This window comes from Betta splendens, chromosome 2, assembly GCF_900634795.4.
Source record: "Betta splendens chromosome 2, fBetSpl5.4, whole genome shotgun sequence".
Taxonomy (NCBI): Eukaryota; Metazoa; Chordata; class Actinopteri; order Anabantiformes; family Osphronemidae; genus Betta; species Betta splendens.
Window position 1 is genome coordinate 22756200 of NC_040882.2, and position 18692 is coordinate 22774891.

The 18692-nt window shown below is 43.0% G+C and overlaps 1 protein-coding gene across 3 annotated transcripts in view; it reads right to left on the bottom strand.

Moving 5' to 3' along the window:
* The window catches only part of arap2 (ArfGAP with RhoGAP domain, ankyrin repeat and PH domain 2), an 84332-nt gene that overhangs the window by 47869 nt on the left and 17771 nt on the right, over nucleotides 1-18692 (bottom strand). For all 3 annotated transcript variants that reach the window (XM_055507049.1, XM_055507050.1, XM_055507051.1), the window contains exons 9-10: nucleotides 14013-14203; nucleotides 5307-5413 (exon numbers count right to left, since the gene is read on the bottom strand). In XM_055507049.1, coding sequence (XP_055363024.1) covers nucleotides 5307-5413; nucleotides 14013-14203 — 298 coding nt within the window. The remainder of the gene's footprint in view (nucleotides 1-5306; nucleotides 5414-14012; nucleotides 14204-18692) is intronic.

An 18692-nucleotide genomic window follows, 5' to 3' on the forward strand; every position in this document is an offset into this window, starting at 1 on the left:
GCACATGTGTGTCTGTTACACTATAATGAGCACTTGCAGGGACAGACAGGGAAAGTTTCTGCTGCAATTTTAGGTGAGTGTGCGTTTTGAAGAAGTGGGCGAACATACTGAGAAAGTCTAAATTAGCTAAATGCATGTTGCATCTACGTAACAATCTGAGAGAGTGACGGGGAGCACGACAGAGATCGACAGCCGTATTAAAACCGAGGAAAAAGTCGGCTCCAGCATGAGCGAAAGAAGCTCTTAGAAGGGAGAAACGGGAACACTGGTCTCCATGGCAACCAGGCGCCCGGCATAAAGTAAGATGGAAGACGGACGGGTGGGAAGGGGCCGGTGGGGAGGGGGGAGCCGCTGCCCAGAGCCGAGGATGTGCGCCAGGTCAACCTCGCCCAAGTAACCCAGCAGAGATCAATAGGTTGATTGGGTTCAGCCGTTGTGCGCCCACAGATCTCTGCCCAGGGCTCGTCTAAGGAGACGACTGCTCACACCGTGTGCTCAGCTGCAGTGGGGCTGAGGCAAACACAGGCAGAAGGCAGAAGCCGCGCAAATGCAGGTAACCACAGCTACAGAATTTTACATATGCACTGAAAGCTGGTGTCAAAATAAAGTGCAGCTCTGAGGGAAATGGGGAGAGAGAAGCACAAAAATATGAAGCCAAACACCTCCAATTATATGAATAAAGACCCTAATCAATCCATCCACACCAATGAAATAGAAAAAAATGAAAGAAGAGAAGCAAAAAGGAAAATTGCTGGGTTTTACAAGCTAACAATAATGAAACTGTTGCCTTTGCTATGATTACAAATCTGGTTATGACTAAGCTGCTTTCATGTGCTTTCATGTGCTCCCGGTTAAATTACAACTTTCAAGAAATCGCAAATTGTTGTTAAATACGTCAATCACGCACACGAGCACAGGTTTCAAGCGTCCATCTTGTTCCTCCCTTCGTGCTGTAAGTACAATCAGAGCGCCGCTCTGTTTCCATACAGCTCCTGTGTAATTATCTTCAAAGTTCTAATAATAAAAGCAAACTTAAGGAGCTACTACTGAGTGTATTTTAAATATTACTTGTGGAATTCTATTTATTATTACAACAGTAGTTTTACAGAATTCACTAAAAAGCTGTTTACTGTGCATAAAAGTTGACTTATTCATTATGCACCCACTAATTAAATGGAGGTGTGGCTCCGGCAGTCACCCAAGGTCCATTGCATTACAACCTCATGAATAGTGCAGCTTTACCTGGGTTTACTGGTACATTCTACAGCATGCAGTAGTAACAGAGCTCCATTATTTGTAAACTGTCATGTTTGAGGTCTACGTCATTGAGAAGCTTTGAATTCACACTACACTAGAGCAGTTCTTTGAGCTATGTATGAGCTACTATGCTAAGATGCTAAGCAGGTTATGTGTTTAATAATATTACTTGGCTCAGTTTTTTTAATAAAACCACTTTTTACACATTAAAAGAAATGTGCTTATTGGTGAGGCATTTGTGGTGCTAGTAGGTTCATTTATTTATGTTCAGATAGATCCCGACTTAGCAGCTTCCACTTCTTTAAGCTAAGCTAAATTAAGCTAACCTAAGCACTATAACTTTTGTACTGAATCAATCTTCCTTTTTTTTATTTTCCCCAATTTGCGACAGAAAATCCAATATGCATATCTGAAAATGTTAAATGATTCTATTAGAACAAATCTCTCACATTCTGTTTGAATTGGTCAAATGACCTTCCCAGACTGGAAATCATCATGAAAATGCATTTTTACTATCAGCTTTATTCACATGTGGGACTTAGCTTCAGTCCGTACTCATGAAAATGCATATTTTATAGCACGACAATTAAATTTGGTAATCCAATTTAATGGGCGTCAGCTTGACTTTTAAAAAATCGTTCTTATTTTTATTTAAAATTCAGTTTTCATAGTGGGCAATCTTAAGTTTACTCCCAGTGGTGCTCCTTTATCCTATTCGGTGTGCAAGGACATTATCCCCTGCTACCCTACATACCACATGTAAATGAGCAAATCAAATTCGTCTTCATGAATGATGAATGGTCATGAGTTCCTTTCTGCGTGCATGCATAATGTAAATAATGGCAAAGGAATCAATACAAAGTGGGTCATGATGTTAAGCAGAAGGTTTTATAAAACTGACAGTCAAAATTAAGTGTGTGAATGTGTGTAATGAAGGACTTACTGTATCGCAGTGCTGCCTTTAATGCAATAAAACACTAATTCTTTTCAATGTATCGAAGAATTTTAAATGCCGACCATCAACACTTTTATATAAGGCTTCATACAGTACCTACAGTACATTTAATCTGATTTTACAACAGTCACCTTGACCAAAGATATGACGTGAGCACATACAGTGGGCCTATAATTATAACATTGTACATGAAGTAGAATTTGTGTACCTAGGTGATAATAAGGAAGGTATAAACATGGAACGTGACACAGGCGATTTCGGTGAATCCTAAATAAACCATTGAGATTTGCAGCACTGTGAAATGTCTAAAGTCTAAAAATATTTTTCTGACATCACGTGAAGGTCTGTTGGTTATTAACTATAGATCCACAAGTGTCACTATTGGCACTACAAGTGAAAGACAAAACACACTATCCTGAAGGAATAATTCAATTTGTAAGGATGCACTGCAGGTTAAAGGGAGGGGCTTAGGAATGAGTCATGAGAGAGGGAAAACGTTAACTTTAACCCTAGACCAGCACATTGACTGTTCACTATGGGGTGAGCTCACTATTTTTTTAATTAAGAGCGTAGTTTTCCAATTTTCGAAAGCACAGTTTAATCGTTTAATAGCATGGATGCTGAAAGACTTGTCTAAAGTTACTTTGCTTTTCCTCCGCATGGGCAGAGTAAGCGATAATGTGATTGGTCAGCAGCCCTGGCCTCCTATTGGCTGGTTAACTTTGATACACGTCGTTTGAAGCGAGAGAGAGAGCGTGAGAGGTTTTGAGAGAGAGCAGCAGGAACGAGAGCGAGGAGGAGGATTTGAACACGAGCACTAGAAACCTGAGAGCGTGAGACATTTTGAAAGCGAAAGAAGGGTTTTGAGAGTACAAGTACTGCATAGTATGAAAAACAAGCGTAAGCCTGTGGTCAGGAAGTATTTCACTCTTCTTTTCCTCTCAGTTGTCGACTTGCCTGTCAACATCACCATACACACAACTTTTGTAACATCAATGTTAAAAACATGTGATGTTACAATATTTGCCAGTGCAGAACCACTAGTTTTGAAGTTTTATACTTTTTTATAATCTATAATTTCCGTTGACATAATACGTTGTTGCCAAATGAAATCAGACGGTTGAAAAGCAGCAACGTCCTTCCAAAAACAACAGCCTGAAAACTCAGGATAATCCACAGACCTTGGTGCCAAGAGCTTTTACTGAGAAGTATAGAAAACTGTCCACAAGTTTCAATAAACAACCCAGACAAACATGGATTTTCTCCAATATGCCCTTGAGCTAGGCATTTATCTGCAGCTTTACGTTAGTAGAAGTGCTTTCTGATCAAGAGTTTGCTTCACTCCAAACTTCTCCGGCTGGTAACATCTCGCCTCTTTACCTCATTGTCATTCCCTCTACTCATAAAAGTCTACGATTGTATCTACCGCATCGGCCTGAACACTCTGGCCATTTAACAGCAGCAAAACAATGGAAAAGCCAAAGTGAGTCTCCACAGCTTAAAGTGATTAGATGAGTTTCTCACTAATCCCCACCTTGAGCAGGTAGGAGAACGCTCCCAGGGCTACCAATCGATTTGATCCAGACACAGACACAGACACACACACACACAGACACACACACAGACACACACACACACACACACACACACACACACACACACACACACACACACACACACACACACACACACACACACACGACCCCTCATCAAAACAATTCGGGAGACTCTGGCTCATTTTAATTCCACCTCTTTTTGTTGCACACAAAATGGCAATTACGTCTGGCGTATTAACGAAGCCGCCAAACAATGGGACCATTAAGGGAGCTGACACAAACAGATCGATCGGACATGCAACAGACAGGTAGAGGAATAAGGAAAAAACATCTCTACACGAGGCAACAGGCAAATGTAGGAAGGGCTAAGAAAAGACAGAAACCTAGTGAACAAGCACATACAAATAAGCAAGCCGCGCTTTGGCCAGGCAGCTGTGACGGTTGTATTCTAAATGGGCCATTACAGCACAAACAAGCAGCACGCCCATTGATTGGAGGCCCTCAGGGACCGGAGTCACCTGAAAGGCAGTGGAACCCGCGCGAGGCTCCCACCGGAGGCTTCATGAAAAAATTCTGATCAATAGCTAATGATTTTTGTACAACACTCCGCTCTCATGTGGCGTGTGCACTAAACTGACCCATAACTCTGTAAGGTGTGAGGTGTGAGTGCATGGACTGGTCAGCAAGGGGGTGTGAGTAACCCAGATGACAGGGGAGCAACGGGCCTGAAACAAATGTACAGTGACTTTATGCCACATGCCCACCTATTAGAGTCATAACTTAGGATGTGAAAGGAAAAGTACTGTATGCTGTAGCTGCTATTGGACAGGGGAAAGTTAAAATGAAAGCACCTTTAAGCCAAATGAATCATCATGAAATCAATCCATTTTTTACCGGCCTGTTTGTTTTGAACTGACAAATGATACTAATACTGATAATTAAGGAGATAAGCTAAAGCAGTTACTGTAAGTAGCTGTAGCTAAAACAGCTCTGTCTGTTTTTTTTCTGTATGTACTGTAAGTATTTTTTTTTTAGCCATTCTAACTTTGTTGCTTGACTTCATCTTTCAACTCTACAAGTAGGTTGGACGAAAATGGAAGATTTGACAACATTGACCACATTCTTAATAACAGTTTTTCATGACAAGCCTTTGTTTGCCTTTTAGCCATTTTTGATGCTTCTTGAGATACAATTGTTACTAATACAGTTTTTTCATAAACTGTGGCTTATAATTAATTAAACTTTTAAAGGCAACGTGAGTAAAGTCAATGACAGTTTTATTTAGTTATTACCGTATAGTTTATTGTAGAAATTAATTTTTATAGTAAACACACTGGGGGCAGATGACTGATATACAGTATATCAGTCATAACACCTACAGTCCATAACCATGATGGTGGCAGTGTAATGTGTGGGGATGCTTTGCTGCTGATGTACTGTAATAGAACAACAATCTAAAGCCTGTAAAGGCAAGTTTAAACCGCAGTAAAATACTGTCAACATATGGTTGTCGTTAACACAAACTCAAACACACATACCAGAAGTTCTTGAATGGTGTGTTGATTTCAAAGCTCTTGCGGTCCACGTCCTTGATATTGGCAGCTGTCAGTTCCACTTCAGTAATAGCCAGGCCCATTTTAAAGTCCTGAAATAAGGTGAGATGGAGATCGATACATTTAATGATAATTAATTGTGAGGTAGTTAAAGTACAGCCACTTTAAATCATCATTAATTAATCACCCTCTTGTCTCCCACAAAAGAAATAAGCTTACGCACATGTCTTGAGACTTGGATAAAAAGATCAATATGTGGTGATTAGCCTAGCGTAGCATGTGCACAAAAACTAAGGCAAATCTTTCTTTAGGATCCTCATTTGGCTACTGTTTGTTGAGAAACGCCAACAGCATATAACTACCAATTTACATTGATGTTGGTTAAAGCACTAACTGTGTTATTTAAACAGCTTTATCAGCATTGATCCATGCTAACCCTTCCTCCCCTGCTAAACATCCAAGTAATGTAAGTATATTGTAATGTAAATAAGTTTATTTTCCAAAACTTAACTTGTTTTCCGAAACAGGCTAATGAATTCACACAGAAACTGTTCTAAACTATAAAAGCTAAATTATAATATAGTTTGATTTTTAAGCATGAAAATGAGGAAAAAATGAATAATCGTAAAAAAATATAACTTGTCTGTACAAACAAAATTATTTATCCAAGCACTTTATTCTTATGCAGAATGTGTTGTCTGGTGTAGTGTTTCCTTTTGGTTCCAGTCTTAAAGGCTAAGCTTCACTACCCTGCAGACATGTGTTTACCATACAGTGTAGGAGTTAGAGCTTGAACCTAATGGTGCCATTTAGTATGATTTAGACACAGATTAGCTGCTTAAACTGAAAGGAACCTCTTAGCAAAATCATTTCTTTGCCAATATCATCAGAGCCTGCAATTGTTTTGAAACAGATGCAAAGAGGACAGAAATACATTAACTGAGAGCTTTTTCTTGACTTTAATCCCCTTCCTATTTTTTTAAGACACAAATACTGTTGACTAATCAATATAGCATAAAAAGAAAAGTAGAAAATCCTCAAAACAGCCGAAGAAAGCGAGAAGGTGACCCTAGACTCCCTCACTAGACTCCATCATGCCCCTCTCGGGCCAAATTAGACGCCTTCCTTATTAAGGCAGGATCAACAGGTTGCCTCATTAAAGCCACAACTTGTTTATCACACAGGGCTTGAATGTCATTTAGTGCAATGAAAATGAACAAATACTGAAGAAGCCGCACAATCCCTGCAGGGACGTCGCTGGTCTCTGCTGCTCCGCTTCCCCTGGACTGTTTTTTTAAGAAATGACACTGAATATAGAGTTAGGCCTGTGACACAGGCCGCTGAAAATAGTTTGTGACAGACCAATAACAAACCCAACAGTCATCGGCTTTTTCTCCCTCTCACAAATGACGCACAAACTGAGTCTGTGCGTGATGTGTGTGTGTATAAGTGTTATAGAGACACAGACAGGGATAGAGAGGGTGTGTGTGTGTGTGTGTGTGTGTGTGTGTGTGTGTGTGTGTGTGTGCGTGCGTGCGTGCGTGCGTGTGCGTGAGAAATAGCAAAGCTCTGCAAAAGGCAAAGGTGCATCTGGGGAATCCAAACCAACCCAAGCTTTCAGCCTTGATGTTTTCTGAGGCCCAATTCAGAAATAGGGGTTAGATGCACAGGCACAGTTTTCATAAGCTCCACTGTATCTCCACGCTGCCTTCCCTGCGCCACTTCACCCTCAATATTCACAACAGTTTAGACCATTTTCTATAGCCTAAAGCTCTGAGCTGAGGCAGGAAAACAGACAGAAAGACAGAGTCCACCTACGCCCACACAAATGTAGGCGCATTGTCAAAAAGGAGCGACATCGCCGACTCCAAGTATTACAATACAAAGAAATACACGCTTTCTCCATCACAGGCACAAAGACGCACAATGGGAGTCAGCGAACGGGAGGCACAGATGGGAAACATGAGCCACACGGAAGGGGACAAACGGAGAAAATTTACGATCAAGAAACTCTGGGTTGTCGTCATAGAGCATTGAAGACGGATGAGAGGTCATCTGAGGAGCTGACACGAAAGGAAATGTATGTAGAAACAGCCAGGACCAAACAGGACCGCTGCCAATATTCCTCAATGGCAAATTACAAATCGCAGTCTTAGCGAGAAGCGCTAAACGCTGCCATGCTGTGCCAGCTAATAGCATGTGTGTTTTCTCTGCTAACTGTTCGTCAGCGGCAAAACAATTGACACTAATTACACTAAACAAAGAGAAGAAAATGAACTGACACCATCTTTGTTGATTGGGCGCCTTTTTGGGGAGAATTCATGGCCCAGCGTTGAGCATATGTGCGTGTGTGTTTATGCTCAGTGCTGTATGTGTTGCAGAGCGCCGAGTTCCTCAACTACAGTACGAAGGAACAAAATCCACTCAACAGATCACAACACATGGAAAAAGTCACCTAAATATTTGCATGCTGCAGGATTTCTACACTGGTTTTCTGCAGAGTTTAGTTCAATGGGGTCTAATGCTGTCAGAATCTTCATTTGGCCATCATTAGCCCCAATTACACTACTTCAAACTAATTTAGAGGACTGCGGTGTGAAAACGCTAGCAATTATTCTGCTTTTCCTGACAGTTCCGCACAATGATAGTCAAAGTGTGAAGAATAGGAACAAGGCGACACGCTGGAGCGGAGGAATCCTTTGTAACGTTATGAGGAATTAAGACACCGAGCTCACAAGAGGACGACAAAAGAGACGGAGAAAGATGAAGAAGAGGCCAAGGCAGCGTGAGTGACATGCCTGAATTCACTGTATGGCCAGGTTCTAATTGAGCTAAAAGTTTTGATGTAAGGGCTTTCAGTCCTGCAGCTGCCTCTCTATCCTATCAATTATAACTACAGTACACGGCAGCCGTGGCGCTTTTAAGTTCAGCGCGTTACGAGGTTTGAAGACGCATGACAGGATAATGAGAGCGCAAGGGTGATGGAAGAAAATAAGCCGAGCTCATTGAAGGCTCGTTACGGCCGACCATTCAGTTCAGGTGAAGATCTGACGGCAGTAACTCAAACACAGAAAGACGGCGGGTATACATCCTCGCGCCGTGAGGACGGAGTCCATGAAAGAGGCCGCTTGTCTGAACGTATGTGCGCGCAGATGTGCGACTGTGCAGAGAGGGCACAGCAGCCACCTATACCTAATGACCCTCATCCCTCTCAGGCAGCCAATTAGAGCGCTGGGTGTTAGCGGCCGTCCGGCCCTCGCCACTCGTTACCTGCCCAATATGTGATGTGGCCTCCTGCCCTCTCCAATTAATTCACCGAGGATTGAGCAAGGGAGGCACGGTGCGCGTAAGGACAGGCACCGGGGGTAAAAATAACCCGCCCAATTACAACAGCCAAGGGGTAGGTGGTAATAATGGCACTTACACCGCAGAAGGAGAGGGGAGAAGGGCCCGAGGTGCTTATGCCAAAACTTGGGCTTTAGCGCTTTTTGGATACTTTCGAATACAATGTCATAAGGCATCTACAAATGTAAAGGCAGAGAAGGGAGAAGAATAATCAGATGAAAGAAGAAAACCAATGCAAATCAAGCAATTCCTGGAAGAAGGGAGAGGAAGAAGATTTCTCTAACCTATGTTGAATAACCTTAACCTGATAAGTGCGAAGCAGAGGCCTGCTTGGAATACGCTAGCCATGCATCCAATTAGAATTCATTTCACAGCTTCCCAACCTCTCATTGTGTGAGTCGGTTGCTCCACAATGCTGAGCTGCTGTAACAGAAGCCTCTACTTCTATCTGCAGTTCCATGTGTTCTCAACCCCTTAAGCTGCTTTAAAAGCACGCGGGGAAAGACGGTCGCGCAGAGGTAGGTGAGCATCCACTCAACGGGGACAAAAGGCTTGATTGCTTTAAACATTAGGCAGCGAGACCGAGAAGGTGCTATAGACTGCGTTAAAGATTAAAAAACGGAACAGAGGAAGACGTCACTTGACTGAAAGCATGGGAACGAAAGGGAGAAGAACGTCGCTGATGAATTAACTTGCAAAGAGCCATTTTGTGACTCTGCACACGGGGAGGAGAAGATTTAAACCACAACCGGCGCCCAGTAAAAGTCATCCCACTGGTCTGTCAGTGACGGTTAAAAGCATTTCATAAAACTTTAGTGCGCATGTGAAACACAACGATAAAAGCTTAATGACTGCCATTTCAGTGTGTGTTGAGTTAGTAAAAGCATTTAGCAAATTAAGCGCTTAGGGTTTAAAACCTGTTTGGCTCTTACCATAAATCACATTCAAATAAACCCTGCAACCAGAGAACATTTTTTCGGGCATGAAATGAACGACTGCCCTTACTGATTTTTTTTGATACGACCAAACAGGCCATGGCCAATGTTAGCATGTTACGGTACATGTAGCTTGCTAACAGTATCTATGACCTGTTCATACTACAGTGCTGCAGATGTACAGTAATGATTAGCTTTAGATGGAGCTGCATTGTCTTCCAGCACGTTGTTTTGCTCATGCAGCTCATGCAGTAGCACGACAAGGCGCTCGTAGAAACTATTTCACATTGATTGTTTCCAAAACGACGGCTACTGTTGCTCCACGATCGCTGGGTGTGTCCAATTCGCGAACGCAGTATTAGTCCGTCTTATCTTCAAGGCGTAGCCAATCAGAACTCATTACCAGACTACTGTAGAACCTCGGTGGAAGCAATTTTACTGGTGTCACAAACTCTCCAAAACGGCCTTGTAGTCGTGGGATTGTGGTAATTGTTACAAAGAAGATCTGGAGAACAGCAAATGGGAAAGAGATTTAATTAAATCAGAGATTAATTAGATCCCCTCTGTTGTCTGGACTATATGTGTAATGACAGCTAGCATTAAAGCACAGAAGGAGATACGTGGCAGATCACTTTTATCCAATTGTGACAAAGGACTTTATTATTGGTGTTTGAACACTGCCGCTGGAGTGAACATCAAGCAGAGAACGCCGGTGATGTATGAGATAAGAGGACGCCCATGCGTCCGCGACAGGGAGATCATTCTGGGAGTAAACGTGCGTGTGCGACACGCTCCGCGCCGCCCGACTTTCTTTACCCAGGTCTTTAAATTACCTTAAACACAGCTCCATCACAGGGCTCGCGGCCTGTGACAAATGGGCTGTGTGTGGGGAAGGAGGAGCTGGAAGGATGATGTTTCCAAAAGCTCGTTCATCATGTTAGATTAAATACTTCACTCCACTGAACTTGAACGGGGCAGCGGCCTGCCTCCCTCCCCGCGCTCCCGCGCTCCATCATCCTTTTCTTACAAGCCGCCGACGCTTGTTTCTGACTCACTTCCACGTCAGAACACTCCCTCCGTCCCGTTTTAACTTCATCTTTCCACTTCTGTCCCTTTGTTTCTGTCACTTACTCTCTTTTTTCCCCCATTTGCTGTCAGCCGTCCTTTATGCAAAATGCACCGCCGCCGCTGTTACTGCATTTATGTCAGGGATTTATCTTGTAAGCTGAAATAATACAATTAATTTGTTCTCTCTCTGATGCTCTTTCCCCCAGTTTTTTTCCCCGCTGTCTCAGATCAAGGAAGTGGAAATGTGCTGACATGGAGTGATACCCAAAAGAGAATTCTAACAAAGATGTTTGTTCACGCTAATGAAGAAAATAATGAAAGGCAAACAACAAAACTACAAGAGCGCGCGAAATGAAATGAGAGCCACGGAGAGATGGAAATGAACCAAGTGTGTGTAGCATTATCAAACACCGAGGCAAATACATGCAAGGCACTTTATGAAGTGTCATGGCGGCTATTAGCTACAGTATCTCGCCATCTAAGACAGGATATCTGCTGCAGCTGCTGCAGCCGTACAGTAGGCAGCGAACAGAGGCTGTGGATGTGAACAGGGACTATCAGGGCTTAATTGGACTGACATCAAATAAGAGACGCTCAAGAGAAACTAGGAGTAAGAGAAATCTTATCGCCACCGTAGTCCACAGTTAAAAGAAGTTGTAAGTCATGAAAACGAGTTTAGGCCGTAACAATATATAGAAGTGCTGGGCTACTTAAAGGACTTCATTGACTTTTGGGCCCCTTGGTCATTTGACAATGAGAGCGACCACAGTTATCTCTGAGCATGCTCATAATTTAGCAGCATATTAAAGAGGAACTGCACTGAGTTAACTTACTGTAAGTGCGGTACTGCACAGCCTGGGAAAATTAATCAAATGATTAGTTGAACACTTTGCTGTTAGATTAAAGACTCACAGGACCTCGCTATAAAGAAGTGAGCGTAAAGACGGGAACTGAGGCTGAGAAGCAACATCAGCTTATGTTTGAGCGTCTCACCTGATCCGATGGGGTTACAACCTGCCATTCTACCATAGGCTAATTGAAGCTCTTTGCAGTCCTAGGTTTCAGACATGAAAATGGCATCTACGTCAAAATATTTTATCAGCCGAGTGTCTCAGTTTGGGAACGAACAGAGACATCTTTAGTCATATGCTGCGTGTAGATTCAAACAAAAAGGCAGGAATACAGTAGTTGCTAAGAGACACTATAGAGTTGCATGATGGGTAGGATGTCGGGTTTTTAGATTTTAATCAATGTGAACTAGATATTATAACACATTGACCTCAGGTTCTTTAATATTGATCGCACCTTTATAAAGTTTGCCTTTCAACAACAACCTGAATTAATGGAAGTGCCATAGGCTACTACATCAGACGTAGTCAAATATAAATTGTGGCGCTTTATCAGAAACAAAGACGCTTGACGCATTCTTTCATCTTCCAGAAGCTTTCGACCCTCAACACTCCAGATTTTTCCCATCTTTTATAACTCAACACAGCTGTTTGTTTACGAACTGCAAAAACAAGACAGGAGTGCACTAGACAGTAAATATGACAGTGAGCAGTTCCACGGGTGATGAAGTAAACATGAAGTTGGAGGTAATGGGAATCAAGGCACATGAAGGTTTAAAGGCAGTTGCTGCACCATTTATATTTCTGAAGCTCAGCTCAAAGAGAAAACTCAGAATTTGAGCAAAAAGCAACAGAATCCTGAGTTGAACACCAACATTTTTACACTACATGTGGACAAATGGAAACATTTTCCATATTGAACGTTGTGTCTTTCTGTTCAAAGCAGGTGGGGTCATTTAGAAAATTCATGAATTTCAGGAAAAAAGGAAGCAAAGCAATGATTAATAGTCTCCAAGGTTAGCGCATAAATAGTCATTGAACTCACAGGGTGTATTTAGAAAGATAATATGTTTGTGAATAACTAATTACTGCCTTGAATTACTGGGTGAGTGCAGATTTAACAAAGGGGAAAAAGGCTAAATTTTAATTAAACAAAAAGAAGAAACAATTCCAAAAGCCAACACAGTGCACGATTTAGTCTTCCAAAACAAACCGACTTCTGCTATTCTGTATTCACTAAGCAACAAGTGCAAATTTGCTTCATTAACTCATGATGACTTTTTTACTCGACCCAACGCTTTGAAAGGAAGCACGATTTTAGACGTCTGTCACGGTCCCGTTTGGTGTGAAAAAGCACTGCCACACTCGCACACAAACCAAAAAGCCTCTTTTAATTTCAAAAAGCAAAAGTGAAGAAGTGGACCAGCTTCTCCGTGCTCTGAACTGAGCATTTGCATTGAGATGCGATTGGACGAGGCGCTGCAGGCAGAGGATCCTCACATGCTAATAACGCCTGTCTGTTTCTGGCTGCTCACATTCAGTCAGGTGAAACTGCAGTTGCACAGACACAAGCTCGCATGCAGAACACAACAAACTGCTGACAGCTACTGATGGGAGCCTCACCCAGCGTATCGACAGATGGTCAATACGTAACATTATGGATTTCAGGAGGCAACACGCTGGTCTTATTTCTCCTCTAACGTCACTCTGCGTCTGTCAATCTTTTCAGAAACGACTGGGATGTACTTTTAGAATAAGAGAAATTACATGACTGCATATGTTATTACAATCTGTCTGTGAGAGGAAAAGCTTCACTTCGATAAATTCATCCTCCACCATGATATCACCCTGCCGCTCATATCTGTCATGTGATGTCATTCTGGAATTAAATGAAGGTTCTCAAGCTCTCAAAAAACCTACAGACATCATGCACTGAACCTAAAAGATCATAAAACACATGCTCAGCAAACAGCACAGCGCAGCTGTTTGCCTCGGCGACTCCAGCACAACAGCAATAAAGGTCTAAAGCACCAGCGCTGGATGGAAGGAGGAGAAACTCGTTATCGTCACAAGAAGATTTGGGTATCTACATAACTTCTATATAGATGTAAGACTGTTATGTTTTGCTTGCTGTCATTTTGAACAAAGGGTCTAAGTTCATGGATTGGTAAGTTCATCCCAACACTTTTAGAGTATAAAAGATACAGCTTTATTCTTTTCAGATGGCTCTGCCTTGGTTTTAGCCATTTGCACATTTTAAAAACACATTTCCGAGCTCCTGAACCACCAAATGTAGAGCATCAGACTTCTCAAGGCACCCTCCGGTGTGTTCACACATATATTTACCTTCTGCATTACACATGCATGAATATCTCCATCCCTTTCATGAAGCGCTCCTTCTTATCCGCTTCAAATAGGTTGTGATTATTATCTCCCCCTTTCAAACGGGAAGCTGTCATCCTGTGGAGAGGATGTCCCGGCGGTGCTGGAAGTACCTGTTCTGTTTTGCAGAGCCTGACTTTGCTCCCCGCCAGGGACACCAGCAGTCTGCCTTTGTAACTGCGGAGCTCCAGCAAGCCTCGCTTGTTTGTGGAGGAGTGGGAGAGGCTGTCTGAGCGCTTCTGGGATTTGGTGGAGGGGAGGCGCGTGGCCGTGTGAAGAGTTTCCATCCACTCCTGGCGCTCCCCTGTGGACACGAGCGTGAGTGGGAGTCAGACACAGTCAAAAAGGAAGATGCATGCGTGTGGATGCAAGCGGGTGAAAGACTGGAAAACAAAAGGGGAAGAAATCAAGCGCAACTCAGAAGCAGAGAAAGACACATCAGGGCGTTCTGACATCTGTGAATCATAGCGATAATTCACATTCTTTAGCTCCTTTCAGTGAGTTACACCAGCTCGTTGGCAGCTTAACCTCTGCCGCGACTGTGACAGAACATTCTAGACCAAAGGGAAAGTAATTGAAACGCCAGATGAAACTTAGGCCGTGCAAAAGGAATTTCTCCACAGATGTAGATCGGCTTCTGTTTCTCTAAGATCCGCAAGCCTCGAGCAAGATGTGGTGGCGTAATGTGAGTCAAAGACAACACCTAATTAAGTGTATATAATGAATGAATGTCGCTTATAATGAGACACAGCCACCTTTCTGTGAATCCACTAATTTGCAGCTGTCTTGTTTTGCGAATAGAACAACTGACTGTTAACTGAGCGCTGCTCCCCTTGTGTATTGTTACTATTGCTGAATCTGTCAAGCTTTACATGCCCACACAGATGAAGACGACAACAGGAGCACACTGATCAGTCGAAAGTATTAGGAAAAATGATAACGGGAGCCCAGGCCTTTCAGAGGACACCGCTAATTTCACCAGCTGAAATGTTAGTCGCTGACGCGCGCTAGCAGCTGCAGCCGGCGTCCTAATACACCTAAATTAGCTCCAACAGATGATTTAGACTCTACAGCATGTGGAGCTGAGGTAAATATGCGCTTGGTGACATTTTTATGTCATGCTGACGATTAGAGAAATTAGCATCTGCGCCACCGGACGGTCACGTTGACAGACGAGGAAGCAAACATTGTTCAGATTTCCATATGAATAGGACCAATGTTTTCGGAAATGGATTGAACACTAACTGACGAGTTTTTAGTGCGATCGTGACACAACCACACCAGGAATCATCATTATATATAAACTCTATGGGATTAGGAGCCTGGTCATCAAGCAGAACTATTTAATTAGACCACCTGTCTACGTTAGATCTATACTCTACAGTACCTTTAAATACATGTATGCTATGCTAATGCTATGCTAAAGGTTAAACAGAAACAGCTGTTTCTAAGCTGTGACCAGACAATCTCTGACCAGACAAGGGATTTAAATGTCCTTTAACTGGCTGCTCAAATGTTCACTGTCTTCAAAAGCCGTTTGTCCTTGTGTAGGGCACTGAATCTCCAACTTATTATAAATCACCCTGGATTACTTCACAGCTAAATGGCTCAAGTGCAACACGACGCATCATGTTCCACCCAGAGTTTACATTCAAACGATGCACGCTCCAAAGGCCCCTCAGATATCTCCCTCTACAACTTTTCAGACTGACAGAAGAGAAGACACGCGGCTGCCGCTGTAAAGCCCGTTCCCCCACCGCCCAAGACATTGTGATATCAAAGCCAGCAAAGTGGAAACATGAGAGATACCAAAGGATGGTAAACACACAAGCGCACACAAACACACATCACAGGTCTACAGCAGCACACGCTGTGTTAACGGCTCCAAAGAAGACAGACGACGACGGAGGGAAGGCAAAGGAAATCAAAACAACCCAGCAACCGAGACCGAATCTAAACCATTTAATTGCAAATTCGAAAAAAATTCTGAGGGAACAAAGTTTTGTTTTTTTTTAAAAACAAATTGCAGATGAATTATAAAAAACAAACCATCAACCAAAACAGTAACGCTGAGACAGAATGACACCTTCCTGAAATACACAAAGTGACGGCGTGATGCTTTCAGATCAATACTGAACACTTGGGTGGTCAGACAGAGGGCTTCGCACCCTCTTTATCAGAACATGTATTTTAGGATACAACTCAGTTGAGTAAACAACAGGATGGAGGATCTCATGAATGTTCACGCTACAAAATAACTCCCTGCTTCCTTTAATTACACTTAATATTCAACATGTTTGTTGCCAAAAGAACAGAAAAGGCGGCGACATGAAAATCGTGTCTGAGAATCGACGCGGCTATTAGCAACACAGGCTAAAGAGGAAACGGTGAACGTCTGCGGGAGGTTAACACACTATGCTGTTGAAGCACGCCAATAGAGGGATTAATTGTTTTTGTGAAACTTATTGATCTCTTTAATGGAAAAATGTGTCTTTTTACTTTCTCCTCAAAGCTCATTTAAAGAACAGAAGACGTAACAACTCAGTGTCTCCCTTAAGAAGCGCTCTAATACTCATAAGATCCGCAAGCACTGGCTGATACTTCTGTTTTCAGAGGCCCAAAGCTGATTACGCAACAAGTTTCCTTTTCTTCCTTTGCACCTCAGTGTAGGAAAACCTACACTGTACAGACAGAAGTACAGTAGAAGACAGTCAGGAGCTGAGTCTCTCCTACAGTAGCCGTAAAATCCTTGCACCTGTCTAAGGTGAAATGTATCCCAATGTAAAGCACAGTCACAGAAATAGTGATGATTACTGTATGACGGTTTGCAGAAATTGGTGGCGATGACCTTTAATCTCCACCAAAATGCTGTATGGCGAGTTCCTCCTTAAGTCGGAGTGGTCATTAATGCCAAATATGAATAGATTCCCTCACGTCCAGTGTAACAGGCTTCATGTGACAGCTGGACAACCATTAGCTCCGGCTGTACCATCACCTGAGGGGAGGAATAAATGATAACATTCAAGACGCTACAAAGTCAGTTGGACACAAATGGACTGTCATGGGCCCCCTGTGATTCTTAAGCTCTTTCGATTGAACGTGTCAAACAGCCCAGAGGATCCGACTGGTGCCAATGACATTATTCCAGGGTTGCGTACCGTACTTGTTGCTTGCGAGGCTCCATTACTTTAGACTGACCTCCTCAACAGACACACCCTCTGCAGAGTGACAGCAGAGCCTTCTGTGAGACCTGTCAATCACCGCTTGCTTTTAATTAGCTCCCTAACCGTGACCTGTGGGCCTTCGCTCCATTCAACCTCGCATGCGGCGTCGTCTTAACTTCTGTTGAAGGTCCTCCTCCAAACACAGCACCGTAGCCACAGGATCCGGAGCGTGTCCCAAACTTCGCCCTGGTCCGGCCGCCCCCCATCCTCCTTATGAATTCACAAAAAGTGAACATCAATAATGAATGTGCCACTGAATTATTGACTGCTCTTTACATCACTAGGTTTTACTGTTCCGTTCCCACCCTGCTTTCTGACTTCCATTACCTGTCCTGCGCTCACTTATTTGCCTGTTCATTTATTCAGGGCCTCTCTCTCTCTCTCTCTCTCTCTCCTCTTTGCCCAAGCTGTCACTCTGAGCGCAGGAGGGAGGGCTGCAGCGAGCAAGGAGGTGGGAGGATGGAGGGAAACTTGAGAAAAACAGAAGAGACAGTGGCGCGGCCATATGCCTGCGTGTTTGCGTGCGCGCATCCGACTCGTGGGCCCGAATATGGCTTTGCATATGCTTGACTATATGTTTTTTGTTTCGCTTGTGCACACGGGCCCCTCGAAAACGAACCGCCAGCACGCTGCCAGGGTTATTTTTACTCATTGCGAAGATGCCCTCACCTCCACGTGCATAAAAAAAAAAAAAACATGCGACGACTTTCAGCCAATGAAGCCCAGCAGCCGCATCTACAGGCGCTTCCCTGTCCGTCCAGAAACACGTGCAACGTACGTGTCAGAATGGCCGTACGGTACGTGACAAGGGATGAGGAGAGTGGCACATAATCCTCAGCCAAAGTGGATGAGATGAGAGCTGGGTCCTCTCGCACCACACTCAGATCTTAGAGGAGGCGCCCACACAGTCTCCATCAACAGCAATGAAAGAGAGAAAACAGAGGGATTGAAGCCATTTACCTCGTTTTAACTCAACATACACCACATGCATCCAGAACAATGTTTATATTACCCATCAATGCGCAGTCTACACATGTTGGCATTAAATGACTATATTTTCAGCTTGGACAAGCAGCAGATCCACGTCTGTATTTGTGTACTGTATGTCGACTTAATAAACAGCAGGAAAAAGCAACTCAGACATAAGAGCTATGGTTTGTTTGAGGTTAATTAGGAGCTGCCATATGAAGATTATTTTTCACATATTCCTGACGACTATATTTTTAAATACAAAATGCATACATTTCTTTATTGCAGTTATATTTTTTCTGTTTGTCTTGATTTTTATATTTTTAGGCCTTGCTAAACACCCACAGGTTTGTATGATGTTATTCCTATTATTACCAATCCAAACTATCTCTCTGTACAAATGAGATCAAGCCATAGGTCAACTTTCTGAGACATGTTCTAGGTGCATTTGAAATGAGGTCAACTTTAGTTTGGGACTAGGACTAATGTCTGGGCCACAGATGACGAAGCTGCACCTCGTCATCTTAGAACGCGTGTAAAATATTAGAACAGATCTGAATTCTGTCTCGTTTTCCGGCCAAATCAAATTAGGACAATGTG